General features: G+C 39.8%; 1 protein-coding gene across 2 annotated transcripts; it reads left to right on the plus strand.

Moving 5' to 3' along the window:
- Positions 1-316: 316 nt before the first annotated feature.
- LOC137124030 (aminoacyl tRNA synthase complex-interacting multifunctional protein 1-like) lies at positions 317-15,348 on the plus strand. Of its 2 annotated transcripts, none has more exons than XM_067498619.1 (5): positions 317-836; positions 6,018-6,392; positions 8,513-8,715; positions 12,133-12,301; positions 13,538-15,348. In XM_067498619.1, the coding sequence occupies exons 1-5, from the start codon at positions 473-475 to the stop codon at positions 13,702-13,704; spliced, it is 1,278 nt and encodes a 425-aa protein (XP_067354720.1). In that variant the 5' UTR covers positions 317-472; the 3' UTR covers positions 13,705-15,348. The 2 variants fall into 2 exon arrangements, with proteins under 2 accessions (XP_067354720.1, XP_067354719.1); XM_067498618.1 differs by lacking the exon at positions 317-836 and adding an exon at positions 845-3,147.
- Positions 15,349-15,964: the final 616 nt, after the last annotated feature.

A 15,964-nucleotide genomic window follows, 5' to 3' on the forward strand; every position in this document is an offset into this window, starting at 1 on the left:
AGTAAATATCCATCTGCCACTTGCTAATAAAAAAAACTCCTTTAGATGACATTTTCTCAAGTCATTATGTTCATGCTGCATAATTTGTAGTCTTGGTCAACCTATTCTTACAGACCATCTGAAGGACTTAAAAGATTAATATTTTACACTACAGGGGGGGCAGAGGGAACTTTAAGAAGAAGAAACCAGAGGTGACAGTAGTTTGCGGTCATTCACTGTTCAGCATCTGGGGGGGGAAAAAATCAACGCCCAAGCTGACGGAGTAACAGAATCGATGTTGTGCAAATCCTGCACATGTTGGAATGAAGGAGGAATCACACAGTTGAAGATAACGCAAAAACAGGAACATCAGTGGCCTGGACAGGATGTTTGAAATGACTATGTCCAAACTGAGGAGGGCAGTAACTCGTCACCGTTGCCTGGAAGAAAGCGAAGAAGGAGCTGCGAGCGATCTGCAAACATTTCTGCAGGAATGGGTCGTGGAGAGGATCTTAGTGACTTTCAGCGTGGCACCGTGGTTGGATGCCACCTGAGTAAAAAATCGGTCCGGGCGATTGCTGCCCTGCTAAACCTGCCTCGCTCCACCGTGAGCAATGTGATCCTGCAGTGGAAACGTGGAGGGATAACGACGGCTCTTCCGCGGAGCGGCCGACCGCACAAACTGAAGGAGGAGGACCGTCAGGTGCTGGAGAAAGTGGCGCGGGAGTCATGTCTGCCCTCGATGAAAGCGCTCGCCTCTGAGTTTCAGAGCGTCTCAGGAGCCAGTGTGAGCTACGGAACTGTCCGCAGGGAGCTGCAGGCGATGGGTTTCCTGGTGTCCACGTACAAGACTAAAGGTGCGTTCAGGACGTGTGGGTATCACAGGGTCGCCTTATCACAAATGGGTGGCAAGGTAAAGCGCCCATGAAGTTTTGGCAACATAATACATGTTCAAAATAATACAAGTTCTCAGAGAAATTACTGTCAAACTGTGTTGCAGCTTATTCTAGTATTGGGAACCAGTGTCCCCAGTTCAGCGTTGACATGGCCAGTTTTAAGGTGCAATATGTGAGTTGTGGGAAACACGTACAAAACCCATTTCCCCTCAAAAGTGTGGATACTGTGTAAAATGTACATTGCAAATCATTTAGACGTTTGGATTTTAAAAAGAACAAAGAGAACATCACAACAAATGTTGAACCTGAGAGACTTCATTGTTTTTGAAAAATATCTGCTCATTTTGAACTTTTGAAATCAGCAGCATGTATCCAAAAGATTGAGAAAACTTAACACAAGACTGGAAAAGTTATTTAATTCTTTGATAAATACACCTGTCGGCATATCTCACAGGTGTGAGGTCAGGTCGGTATAATAACTGCGTGGGAAAAAAAAGAACATCTTTACAACTTCTTTACAAATGATGGATTCTGCATCCTCCAAGCCAAAGGGGAGAGGGAGCATTTGAGTTCCCTCCAGCCCCTTTTGTTTCAGGATAGGCCTTGCTTATTTCAGCATACAATGCCAAAGCACATTCTGCAAATATAACAGCACACCTCCGTGGAAGTCTGAGTGACCTCTCACCCTTGAAAACACTTGGTGCATTGTGACATAAAAATACAACAAAGAAGGCCCTGAACCGCCCAGCTAAATTAGGAAAATTTACTTTTAGAATTAAAGTAACCGGTCTCTTCAGACTTGCAGAGTCTTGTTAAAAAGAAAAGGTTATGCAACACAGTTGTAAATGTGCCTTCATCCCAACTTTTCTTTTGAGACATGTTGCTGGTATCAAATATATTTTTCAAAAGACAATCACATCTCTCAGTTTCTAAATCTGATTTGTTTCTCAAATAATATGCAAAGCATTACATTTTACACAACATCCCAAGTTTTCTGGAAAATTGTTTTAAAGATAAAAGGAACAAGTCAATATATCAATAAGATTAGTGACATGTGACTCCCTTCCAGTAAAGACGGCACCAAACGAAAAGCCATTTTCTCCATACTGGAATGAAGCAGGTACTTTAATCGTTTGGAAACTGAGGCAGCATCCATTCCAAGAGTAGTATTATAAAATATTAAGAGCTAAATACAGAAGAAAAGAAAAGAAGCAAAGCGATGCAAAGAGAAGACTTTTGCAATAAATTAGAGACTGTGATGGAAAATGTATTTGCAAAGCATGTAGACAATTAAAGTATGATCGTATTAATACAGAGCTTGGCAGGCTCTGAGAGAATGACTAGTAGAACTAACAGTGGAATTTGAACATGAAATGAGAAATGGCTGCTTATAAAGCACTTTTATCCAAAGTGCTTTACAATGTTGTTTCTCATTCACCCATTCACACACACGCTCACACACCAATAGTGCTGATTGCCGTGGCACGAATGCCTTACCACCTCAGCTACAGCTACAGATTTACTGCTGGGGTCATATTCAATTATATGGACCGGACCCGTCGGCTAAGGCAGTAATCATGACCACAACATGCTACAGATTTGCACATTTGCACAACACTGATCAGAGGAGCGACTTCAGGAGATCCAGTGAAAATGTCATGAAGGAGCGAAGCGACATAGGAGACAGTGCGGGAGAGATGTTGGTGTAGAGGAGGAATGACTGTGTGGGGAATTGTTTTCATTGTGTTACTTTTGGCTGAAACTGGCGGCTATTGAAATGACGACATCCCACCTGAAGAGGGCAGCAGGCTCTCCGTCCAGCCTGTCAAGCCAGGACGAAGGAGACCGAAACTGGATAAAACGAGGAGGAGCTGCATGTCATCTCTACACAATTCTGCAGGAATGGGCCGTGGAGAGGAGCTGAGTGATTTTCAGCGTGGCACCGTGATTGGATGCCACCTGTCTAAAAAGTCACTACGGGAGATTTCAGCCTTGTTAAACCTGCCCCGCTCCACTGTGAGATATGTGATCCTGCAGTGGAAACGCGGAGTAACTACGGCTCTTCCCCGGAGCGGCCGGCCGCAGAAGCTGAGGGAGGAGGACCGTCAGGCGCTGGAGAAAGTGGCGCTGGAGACGCGTCTGCCCTCGATGAAAGCGCTCACCTCCGAGTTTCAGAGTGTGTCCGGAGCCAATGTGAGTTCCGGGACCGTCCGCAGGGAGCTGCATGCCATGGGTTTCCGTGGACGAGTGTCCACATACAGCAAGTCTAAAGGTGCGTTCAGGGGCTTTGGGAGATGTGGGATCACTACTGTTGACCTAGAGATCATGTCAATAGGGGGGAACTGTATTTTCACCAAGTTAGGCACAAAGGATTCCTGATCTTACTAATGTTAGCAGAGACTCTAAGTCACTGTATGAGGTGTAGACTGTCTGGAGACTGAATTTAATGGTTTGGATGAGCTGTGCAGGAATTGCAGCAGTTTTAAGTCTCAGGCCCTCAATTTTGGTGGTTAAAAATACACTATATTACCAAAAGTATTCTCTCACCTCCACAGGGTTTAATATGATGTCAGCCCACCCTCTGCAGCTATTTAGTGACATCCCATTCTTAATCCATAGGGTTTAATATGACGTTGGCCCACCCTTTCTAGCTATAACAGCTTCAACTCTTCTGGGAAGGCTTTCCACAAGGTTTAGGAGTGTGTCTATGAAATACATAACACACAGTGCTCGCATTCTTCGCTCTAATTCATCCCAAAGGTGTTCTATCGTGTTGAGGTCAGGACCAGTCAAGTTCTTCCACAGCAAACTCACTCATCCATGTCTTTATGGACCTTGCTTTGTGCACCTGAATTCATTTATTTGGATGGGTGAGCAAATACTTTTGGCAATATAGTGTATTTGGACAAAATAAAATGATTATGAAATTGTTAGTTTGGTTGCTAATCTTTCAGTGAAATGCTGCCTGAAGTCTGTATAACGCAGACATCATCAGATTTTTAGGTGTCTTTCGTGGTGACGCTCTATACTACAGCTCCCTTCACTCCCTGCTTGGTTTTGGGGTGTTCTGCTTTCAGTTATACCTTCAGGAGGTGAAACACAGCTCAGCTGGATTCTGCTCAGGTGATAGACTCCTTTTACAGCCATTGGAGAACCATAGATGTTTTGGTCCAAAGTCTTGGGTTACTTTTGCAGTTCCGCTCATGTCATTGCACATCTACACTGACACACATGCAGAACTTACTCTGCTTTTTTTTTTTTCAAGGTTTAAAATCATGGCTTCTTAAAATTAAAAAGGGTCTAATGTTTACATGTCGTCTTTTATTGTTCCTGTTTCTGGTGCATATTTTCTTATTACTGCCACTCAGTTTGCTTCTTGCTGAATAGGAGCAAGAAGGAACTATAATACTGTAAGATATCCAACACTTTTTACCCTTTTAGTTCAATGCTGTGCTGCTTTGATTGTTTGGACAGATTAAATGTGAAACAAGACCTGGAGCTAATTAGTTTCCCACATGCACTGTGCTGTGTCTCATCGTCGTCTTTACTAAACTGAAGCCCCATTATTGACTGTTTGCTGCAGTCACTGTGTTGTAAGCTGTAACATTAGCCATGCATGCTAACCTGTATCTAACCAAATGAACATGCTGTTGTTTTGATCCATGTTTTCAGATTCTCCAGGCAAATGGCTACATACCCACACGCAGATGCATTATATTTCCAAAAGTATTCGCTTACCTGTCTTTAGACCCATATGAACTTTAGTGACATCCCATTCTTAATCCATAGGGTTTAATATGACGTCGGCCCACCCTTTCTAGCTATAACAGCTTCAACTCTTCTGGGAAGGCTTTCCACGAAGTTTAGGAGTGTGTTTATGAAATACATAAAACACAGTGCTCGCATTCTTCGCTCTAATTCATCCCCAAGGTGTTCTATTGGGTTGAGGTCAGGACTCTGTGCAGGCCAGTTAAGTTCTTCCACACCAAACTCACTCATCCATGTCTTTATGGGCCTTGCTTTGTGCACCTGAATTCATTTATTTGGATCGGTGAGCAAATACCTTTGGCAATATAGTGTATGTAGGCTTTTTTTGGAACCAATAAGAAGAATTGAAGTTGAGCTTTGTCATGCTGACCAGGGACTCCAAATCTTTTATATGTGGTTGTAATTTGGAACGGAGCATGGATTTCCAACTCTTGCCAAACCATTTGGTAGTAGTTAATTCTTACACACAAAATGTAATTTTACCTCTAGTGGATATGTCATGTTTTTTCAACCTGATGATGGTTTATTGCACTAGCAGTGACAGCTTTTTGGACCTTTTTTATTGACAATTAAAAACTATGCTTTCCCAATTACAACACTTTAAATGAACTCTAAACCTTTTATCTGTTTACTTGTAAACAATCTAAAGAATGAAGAAATCCCACAAAGCCTGAGCAGCCAACTGTCCAAATATTTTTGGGACAGCGAAGCTGGTAAATAAAATAATAATTCAATAATTGAAAATGTTTTAAATCAAACCATTAAATTAAGTCTGACAGTATACTTTTTTAAGTCTATATTATTTCATTTCAAATCCTCTGTGGTGGACGTAAAGAGCCAAAATGAACTGTGTCACTGTCTGAATATTTATGGGCCCTACTGTAGATAGAAAACATTAGGTGACTTCATGCACTTGTTGGAACAGAGGGAAATCACTGCTTCCATGGTTAAAAAACATCAACCTATTAGGGAGATTGAAGTATTGCTCCTGCAGGACTGTATTGTTCAAATTAACTGAATGTACTCTGGATTGCTACAAACTCTGGGAAAGAAAGCATGGACAGATTGAGACCGTAAAACCTGCTGTTCTTTAAACTGCTTCTCCTGCCTGCAGAGGATAACCTACAGCCTCCACTGAAAGGCCCTCCCAACATTTGAGGGGACCAAAACTACCTTCACAGTGTTTGACGCAGTGATTGTTTCAATGACCACGTCCAACCTGAGGAGGGCAGCAACGCGCATCGCTGCGTCGAGCCGGCTAAACTTCAAAATAGAACGAAGAAAAAGAAAAAGGGGAGAGAAGGAGGAGGTATGGAAAGAGGAGGGGAAAGGGGATAAATTAATGCCACATGTCATCTCCAAACATTTCTGCAGGAATGGGCCGTGGAGAGGAGCTAAGTGACTTTCAGCGTGGCACCGTGGTTGGATGCCACCTGTGTAATAAATCCGTGCGGGAGATTGCTGCCTTGTTAAACCTGCCTCGCTCCACCGTGAGCTCCGTGATTTTAAAGTGGAAACGTGGAGGAATAACGACGGCTCTTCCCCGGAGCGGCCGGCCGCACAAGCTGAAGGAGGAGGACCGTCAGGCGCTGGAGAAAGTGGCCCTTGAGACGCGCCTGCCCTCGATTAAAGCGCTCGCCTCTGAGTTTCAGAGCGTGTCCGGAGCCAGTGTGAGCTTCAGGACCGTCCGCAGGGAGCTGCAGACCATGGGTTTCCGGGGCAGAGTGTCCAAATACGGCAAGGGCAAAGGTGCGTTCAGGAGGTGTGGGAATTACAGCTTAAACAACCTGTAGGTCTGATGTTTGCGTTTACGTACATATGGCCATACACCGACATGTTTTTGACAGCACACAGTTTGTTACTGAAGACGGGATCATTGATACTGATACCAGTACAAATACTTTTACATTTTGAAAGTAGCACATTTGACATTATATCATTAACACAAGAGGTCTTTGATTTTCAAATCCACTGTCAATAGGCTACATCTGAAAAACATGTTCTTCAAATCTTTTGTGTCCTGTGATAACCACAAACTTTTTAATTGGTCCAGTCATACTGATATGGTACAATTTAAATTGATAGTAATTATGTGTTGTTTTTTTTATCCATTGTATGCACCTCTTATGTGAAATACATGTGCCTTTTTTCCAGTTCTATGGCCAAGTGTATATTTCAGTGCCTCCAAGAATTAACAATGGTGGTTTTGCGTCCTTTAATTTATTCAGTACAAGTAAATATTTTGTAACCTTGCTATTTACAACATAAGAAAACCTCACAACATGCGTCACAAATTTTTAGAAAAGCTGTCACGAAATCGAGCCTTTTTCACTGCAACAATAACAAAAATCATCTGTGAAATCCTGGATACAATGGTTATTAATTTTTTAATTTACAAATATGCTGATAAAAGCATGTGGCATTATCATTTTGAGTGTCCCAGTATAAACAATGAATGGGAAGTCAGAAGAGCCTGCACTGCCATTGGAGCAAGCCTTAAGATGGCTTGCTCCAATGGCTGAAAAATCTGAACAAATCCATCTTAAGTGGTTAAAAAACATTTTAGATGTGGTAAATATTAGGCACATTCTTTGAAAGACATGTACTGGTGAGCTTTGCTTCCTCCACAGAATGTGACAAAACCTAGAACAACAGAAGAGTGTGTAGGAGGACCTGCTCATGTCCAACATACAACTATACCATAAGCAGTGTAATATTCTGCCGTAGCCGAGGCACTCGCCTGACCCGAATCCACGTTAGCATGAATTTCACTTGACGAAGACAAAACCAAGGGGGAACTGAAACATCTTGACTGTTTGTTTCATTTCCAGTTCATTGTGGTTGCATAAAAAGCGGAAATTATGAAGAATTTGTAGCAATCCAAATTTATAAAGAGCTGGATTTGTCTTTCTCTATGTAGTTTTTTAAATGTTTGTTTTTTTATATAAATATATAATTTGTGTGTATATCAATTCAGAAAAAAAGTGTTCATGGGAGTGTATTCACTGTGTGATGTACCCATTTGTTGCAGACCTATGCAGTCACAAAGTTTATTGTGTAGAAGACAATTTTTTTCAGTCCTTGCTTCTCACCATATTTACCTCAGAAATCTCATTCTCAATCCAAAGCGATGGACATGAATTTGCAGCTTCCCAGTCTTCTGGAAAGATTTCCACAGGATCTTGGCACCAGACTGCAGGGATTTACTTGCATTTAGCCACAAGAGCTACAATGTCGTCCAATACTGATTTGGGGCAAAAAAGCTTGGATTTCAGCTCCAGTTCATCCCAAGTGTCTTGGATGAAGTTGAGGTCATGAGTCTTTGCAGACTACTCATGTTCATTCACAGAAAACTAAAAAGACCATTTCTTTTGTGAATGGAGGCTGTGTCATGTTGAAATGGGAAAGATTTAGCAGTGTGGCATTGTTACCATCCACCACTATTGTTCAGATTGAAATATCAGGTGATGATATCAGCACATTTTGTACATTTGTACATTTTACTAATTCACCCCTGCTGCTATCAACAGGTTAACATTCATTCAACTATTGTCATTTCATTTGTTCTAGACATTTTTTTTTTTTCCATTTTGGCTGGGGGTGGTAATGGGCTGTTGGGGGTTTAGTGTCTTGCCCAGAGACATATAGCTGGGGTTGGGGATCGAACCACTGACCCTGTGGAAAACTGCCTTACCAACTGAGGTACAGCCTTCCCCTAACATTTCTTTTATCAGGCATATTTGCTTACATGCCTCTCTCCAGCAAACTGCCTCTAAAACTGTCCCTGAGTTGGCAGGATGTTATATCAGACCAGACCAGGTTTTAGGTACCCAACTGAGATTACAGTTTTTATTTTTGTTCAATTCCAGGAGGGAAAAAGGTGGAGAAGAAGCCGACGGCCTCCAGCCAACAGGATGCCATGGTGGATGTGTCACGTCTGGACTTGCGTGTTGGACATATAATCACAGCGCTGCAGCTTCCAGACAGTGACAATCTGTATGTGGTGGATGTGGGAGAGGTTTCTCCCAGAACAGTGATTGGTAAACTGGCAAAGCACATACCTGTGGACCAGGTACAGTGTTAGTGTTACACGATGTGTGTAGTGTATTTTTGGCATAATTTTTTTAGGATTTTTAGCTTGTTGTTACTTTAACTTTAGCTGTAAGTCTTAGAACTCATGAAAAATACCATTAAAGAACCATTAAAAAAAATTGTCTGTAATGTCTACACAGTTTATCCAATATTATTAACCCAGCTATTAAATTTAAGCCTGCAGGTTTTTGATATATATATATATATATATATAGAGAGATAGAGAGAGAGATAGAGATAGATAGAGATAGATAGATAGAGATAGATAGAGATAGATAGATAGAGATAGATAGATAGATAGAGATAGATAGAGAGATAGATAGATAGAGATAGATAGATAGATAGATAGATAGAGATATAGAGATATAGATATAGATATAGAGATATAGATATAGAGATATAGATAGATAGATAGATAGAGATATAGAGATAGAGATATAGAGATATAGATATAGATATAGAGATATAGATATATATATATATATATATATATATATATATATATATATATATATATATATATATATAATGAGAGAGAGATACATACATACACACACACACACACAACCGCGTATTTAAAACGTGGTCTTCATCATTTTGCCCCCACAGTGAGTTTGAAATGAAGCACTCAGTATGTGTTTAAAGTGTCGACTGCCAGCTTTAAGTTAATGGTTAAGTTGAAATTATTGGACAAACTATTTAGGAAATACTGTGTTTTTATCCATAGAACCCCAATTGTGGTGGCTCAAATATATTTGGAAACAATCAACATAATCTTTAGATAAATTGTCAGTTTTAGTTTGGTTGCTGTTTGCTTTGAAAAAGTCTTGGGTTTCTCTCGGAAGATGCAACAGGTAATTTTCTGTCCACGCTATGCAACACTTTCCAATGGCTTTGATGTATTTGGTTAATTCTGAAACGATCTATGAAATCAGAAATTTTGGTGATTGGTGAGGTGATATTTCAAATGTAATATTTTGACTTTGGATATTCTGATCTGATTAGTGTATTTCTTCTTTTGAGAATGTTCCACATAAATTATCTGGTCACTCCTAATTTTTTTATTTATTGTCTCTGTTGGTTTTTAAGCCTAATGCCAGTTTACTGCACTGGTAGTTGAAGCTCTTTGGCCTTTATATTGACAGGGAACCAAAAGAAACATTTAAAGCAAACTCTAAACCTTTTGTTAAAGGTAAATAAATTATAGAGGGGATAAAACACCAGGACCAGCTAAGCAGACCAACTTTAACAAAAAAAGCAATTTTTTTTAAGCCTTTGAAAATCCAGTCCAGTTTCGAATGAATTATGGCAGATTATGCAAATATTTTTTCTCATTTTGAGAAATAAAAGTGGCAAAGCCGGCCTCTGCAACTGGGGAGACTGTGGCGCAGGAAGGTAGAGCGGTTGTCCACCAATCTCACAGTTGTTGGTTCAATCCCCGGCTCCTCTGGTCACATGTCGACGTGTCCTTGAGCAAGACACTGAACCCCAACTTAGTTGCTCCCGGTGATTGGCCAGCTGCATAGCAGCTCCCCCATCGGTGTATGAATGTGTGGGCGATTTTGAGTGTGAATGGGTAAATAAGAAGCAGTGTAAAGCGCTTTGAGTGCCAATAGGTAGAAAAGCGCTATATAAGTGCAGACCATTTACTCTGTGCTTTGGCAGCGCCACACCTGTGCCCACATCAGACTAATGCCACTGCCACCTACACAAGCACCATGTCCTACAGTAGAAATATGATTTAAGGACAGCATCAAAAGTATGCTGTACAATTGGAGACGTGGTTAATTGAAAATTTGAGAAGATTTACTATAGGTTTTATGGAAACACTACCAGTCTGTTATGCTTGAATGAATAAATAGATGCTGTACAGAAATGCAATTGGTCCAAGAAATACAAAAGTTTTAAACTGTTAAGGTAAGTATCTATACTAGAAAGGAAGTACTGTATGTTAACCAAGTCAGAGTTAATTCACATAAAATAAACGTACTAAAGCTCAACTAAAATATATATATATATAACTAAACTAAAAAAAAAATTATATATATATATATATATATATATATATATATATATATATATATATATATATATATATATATATATATATATATATATAATTTTTTTTTTTTTTTTTTTTTTTTAAAACATATGTGATTCTAGGTTTGTATAGTAATTGGACAACCCCCAAAGAAGTTGGGACAATGTGTAAAACGTAAATAAAAACAGAATGCAATGATTTGCAAAAATGTTTTAGTTTTTTTTTGTCCTTTCAGCTTATCCCGTGATTTCAAGGTCGCCACAGCAGATCATTGTGCCCATGTAGATTTGGTACAGTTTTTACACTGGATGCCCTTCCGTGCTTGTCCAAGCCACATTTTTACCGACTTGGACCGGCACTGCACATGGGCTGTTGGGAGGTTTTGCCCAGAGACACCTCGACATATAGCCCGGATCGGGGATCAGTGGACTACTTACCAACTGAGCTTCAGCTGCCCTACAAATGACTTATAATATGATCAACCCATATTTTATTCACAATAACCATTGTGTAGCATCCACTTTTCTTTTAACTGTCTGTAAATGTCTGGGAAGTGAGGAGAACAGTTGCTGGAGTTTTAGGTGAGAAAAGTCCCATTCTTGTCTGATGCAGAATTCTAGCTGCTCAATAGTCCTTTGTTGCTGGATTTTTTTTTTTGTTTGTTTTATGATGCACAAAATGTTCCATTGGTGAAAGGTCTGGACTGCAGGCAGCCTAGTTCAGCACCCAAAATCTTCTCCTGCAAAGCCATGCTGTTGTGATGAATCCAGTATGTAGTTTAGCATTGTCTTGCTAAAATATGCAAAGCTATTCCTGAAAGAGACATTGTTTTAACCTAAGTTTTAACCTCTGGCCTTATCCCTTGTGGAGATTCCTCCTGATTCTCTGAATCTTTTGATGATCTCATACTGTAGATGGTGGGATCTTTTAAAGTCTTCAAAATTTAAAGTTGAGGAACGTTTTTCTGAAATGATTCCACAATTTTTTTTGATGCAGATTGGTGAACCTCTGCTCTTCTTTACATTCAAGAGGCTCTGCCTCTCTGAAATGCTCCTTCATACCCAGTCATGTTACTGACATGTTGCCAATTGGGCTAATTAGTTGTAAAATGCTCCTTCATTTGTTTTTGATTTGTGGCAATTACTCTTCCAGCCTTTTGTTGCCCCTGTTCCAACTTTTTTGGGATGTGTTGGTGCCATTAAATTCAAAATGAGCTAATATTTTCCATTAAATGCAAAAATGTATACTTTTCAATGTCTTATATGTTGCTTATGCTCTATTTTAAAGAAGATATTTTTTCTACTGTCTTGAGCATGTGGTCTGTAAGTATTTTAAAATCTCCTGTCCCTCATGTAGATGCAGAACCGCATGGTAGTCCTTTTGTGTAACCTGAGGCCAGTCACAGTAAGAGGAATGGTGTCCACGGCAATGGTCCTGTGTGCCAGCTCATCAGACAAGGTTGAAATCCTTGATCCTCCGGGTGGAGCAGTGCCAGGGGACAGAATTATTTTTCAGGGATTCCCAGGTACTACAACCTGATTACTGTACTTTCAAAAACACTTAAAGAGAGATTAAAAAGAGCCTTCTTGATGGTAGAAGTAAGAGTTGTCTTCAGCATCTGCACTCCTGGGCCACTTTAATGCAATCCAATACAGCAGCTCTGCAATGAGTTCTACCTTTACAATGTTAAAATTTCTGAGTTTTTAATTTGAAACTGTCAGGAAGGGGCTAATTCTACTCTGTTTATTATTGAGGTCAAAATGGGTAGTGGGGTTGTACTGGAGTGCATTTTAAGAAGAGGTGGCGCTGATGTTTTGGCCCCGATTCTTAGTAAATATTGTTCATGTTAAATTTAATAATAATTATATATGGATGCTTTAATGCAGACATTTTGTAGTGACTAATCATAATACTGGTGTGATGACATTTTAAGGGTTAATTTGAGCATTCAAGAAATTTTTAAATATTGATGAGTATTGCAATATGGCCTAAAAATTCTGCATCATTTATCACATTTTATTTATATAGTGCTTTCCAACAATCAACAGGTTGAACAAAGTGCTTTTACAGTTAAAAAAAAAAGAGATTTAGAATTTATAAAATGCAGAAATGTAATTAAATATAATCTACAGGATCACAGACACATTCTTAAAGTACTAAAAGGATATAAAACTCTAACAACCAATTTAAAGTTAATACAATAAGCACATTGCCTTTCCTAACACCAAAGATGGCACTGACCCAGCTTGTTGCCCAAAGACTTGACCATGACACATGGACAGGAGGAACTGTGTATTGCGCCACTAAATCTGCAATTACTGGACAACCCTGTCCACCACTTGAGCTATTGCCACCTCTTTTAGACAATGATATCCCTTGTGGCAGCAATTTAGGCGAGCTCCTTCCCTGTTTCAACATGAAAATTCCCCTTTGCACAAAGTGAACTCTCAAAGTTTTTTTTCATTTAAGTCCTTTAAACACCCTTGGGATGAATAGGACTGCGCATTGTTAGAATGCCTCATTTCCAGACCTCAGTGCTAGCCTCTATGATCCTGTGGCAGAGGGGAAGAAAATCACAGCAGCTAGTTTTCCATAGTGTATTGGGAGGTCTTTCCAGATAAGTGGAAGCTGTTACAGAGAAAGTTATGCAAGGGCATGACCTATCACAAAAGAATACATCAGACCTTGAAATCAAATCCTGTGTGGTGATGTGAGAGAAAAGAGGAGTTTATAATGCATACATATGACTTCTTGATTGCAGGTGAACCAGACAAAGAGCTGAACCCTAAGAAGAAAGTGTGGGAGCAGATTCAGGCAGATCTACGCACAGACGGCCAGTTTGTTGCAACCTACAAAGGAGCCGCTTTTGAAGTTGCCGGCAAGGGAGTGTGCAAAGCCAAAACCATGAGCAACAGTGAAATCAAATAATCTAACAGAACTGCTAGGAACAGCTTGGTGCACATCCCTGCAGCCAAAACATTGTGGAAAGTCTTCCCAGAAGAGTGGAAGCTGTTGTTTAAACCTATGGTTCTGGGTGTTTATATTTGATTGTCCACATACTTAAATAGTGAAAGCCAAGGAAGTGAGTATGTCGCCCTCCGATGGACATATCTGAGAATGACTTTTACATTTCTTTAAGTTAAAAAAATCTTTTCACTTTTGCCCAAGGAGGGCACTGGAGTACCAATGATCACGTACTGTATGTGCATGTGGGGGAATTTGTTAAAAGGAGACATGAGAGTATCCATCATGATGAAAAGTAAAGGGACGTTCTTCAAAACAATCCCTCTATGTTTGGGAAATGTTTGATAAAATGTTAAAGTTTTCCCATGACGACACACTTGTCATTTTAACTGAACAGTAGACGAAACGGAAAGTTCCAAGGAAAAGCGGGGTATTTACCATTTTAGTTTGTGTTGACAGAATGAAATTAGTTCAGTAAATACAAGGCCAAATCAAGTCAGTGTGCTATGTGCATGGTTTTATTTGAATTATCTAAGCTAATATAGTGTTATATCTGAGATCCTGCTTGAGATCCTAACAATTATGGTTTTCTTTCTTACATTTGCAAATATCTGGAAATAGAAAACTGACAGGTCTGAATTGTTGTAGTGGATGTTCATTGTAACATCATCTCGGACATTATCTGCTTCATGGTACATGTTTTTTTTTTTTTTTGGTTTGGTCACCTCCCACCACAGTTGCTATGCACCTGACAATCTCCATGGAAGAAACGGGGATTCTGTTTTTAGAGAGCAGAGAATAAACCAAAATATTTTGGTTTCTAAATAAGCTACGTTGTAATTTTTACCTCTTGAGAAATGGGAAAACTCTTTCTGTAAAATGTCCAAAAACAAAACAAAAAAAACCCAAACACGCAAGGTCCTTCTTCCTTTATTTTAAAGAAAGAACTGAAAACTGCATTTCAAAGCGGGATGTGATTCAGGAACTAAGAAGTGGAACAGATAGTGGGAGATATGATGTTGCTGGCAGTTGTTTGACAAGATGGGAAGGTTTAAATGAAGTTGGTATACACTAAATACCTTAAGTACTTTTTGGTGGAAACTATAAACCCTCTGCTGAATTGCAGATGAAAATCTAGCATACAATTTTACATTTTAATAGTATTAGTCCTGTATTCCAGCCAATGCTACAATTGTCATTTGTATGTTTCCAACAGCTGTTGTAAGAGAAGAGGTAAAAAGGCAGATCAGGGTGTTTTCCATCTTAGTCCAGTGTGTCTTGACTAACATTTCAGGCTTCCATGAATCAAAAACACTTTTATATAAAAAGGTCATAGAGTGTTAATAATAATGCCCCCCCCCCAAACGCCTACCGTAGAGTGCACTTTAAAAAACCAAGAGGAAACCATGCTGGGGAAAGCAGATACTGTACAGGTGCAGCACTCATTTTAGTACATGCATCTAAAAACTGGGTTGGCTGCCTCGGGGCTGTGAGAGTGCGCGTATCGAGACCGTGTGGCTTACCAAAAGGGAAAGTTTGTAAACAACTACCTGAAACCATATTTCAGTTGAGTTGAGTCAACCAATGAATAAAGTTATGTTCTCCATCCTCCTGCATCCTGTTTTTGAGAGACGACAATGAGCAGGAAACCCAACATAACTCTTTCACTGTCATTGCCTGTATTTAGTCACTTGCTTAACGCCTGTAAATAATCCTGCCTTCTATGACAAACTTTGGTGCAGTTAAATGTAAAGAAATCTCACTGCTTATGCATGTTTACTTTGGGTCTGCCTATGGTTAACCTCAGAGAACCCCATACTGTGTGCCTAACCTACCTACAAATACTCTATTTTGGTTTGATATTTATCATACTACCTCTTTAAAACTGGACCTAAAGCTGTTTGTACTATTACCCAAGCACACAACGTACAATACCGATTAGGTACCTGCTGTTTGCAATTTGGCAGCTGAGTAATCAGAAAAAAAGTTAAACAGGGACCAAGAACTCAACAGAGCTTTTCCCAGAGATGGGACAACCTACCAGAGGTAGAGTGGTTATACTATAGCCGCATATGGTTTGAAATTGACAAAAAAAAGTGTGTACAAGAGTCTGAGAACATAAGATCATGACCACATCTCTAAACATCTTCATAGCAGGCATTGCTCATCACAGTTAGGCATTGTGGTGGGTGCGTCCAACAGCAGCACAGAAACTGGGCAGAGA

Source organism: Channa argus, chromosome 3 (assembly GCF_033026475.1).
Source record: "Channa argus isolate prfri chromosome 3, Channa argus male v1.0, whole genome shotgun sequence".
NCBI classification, from domain to species: Eukaryota; Metazoa; Chordata; class Actinopteri; order Anabantiformes; family Channidae; genus Channa; species Channa argus.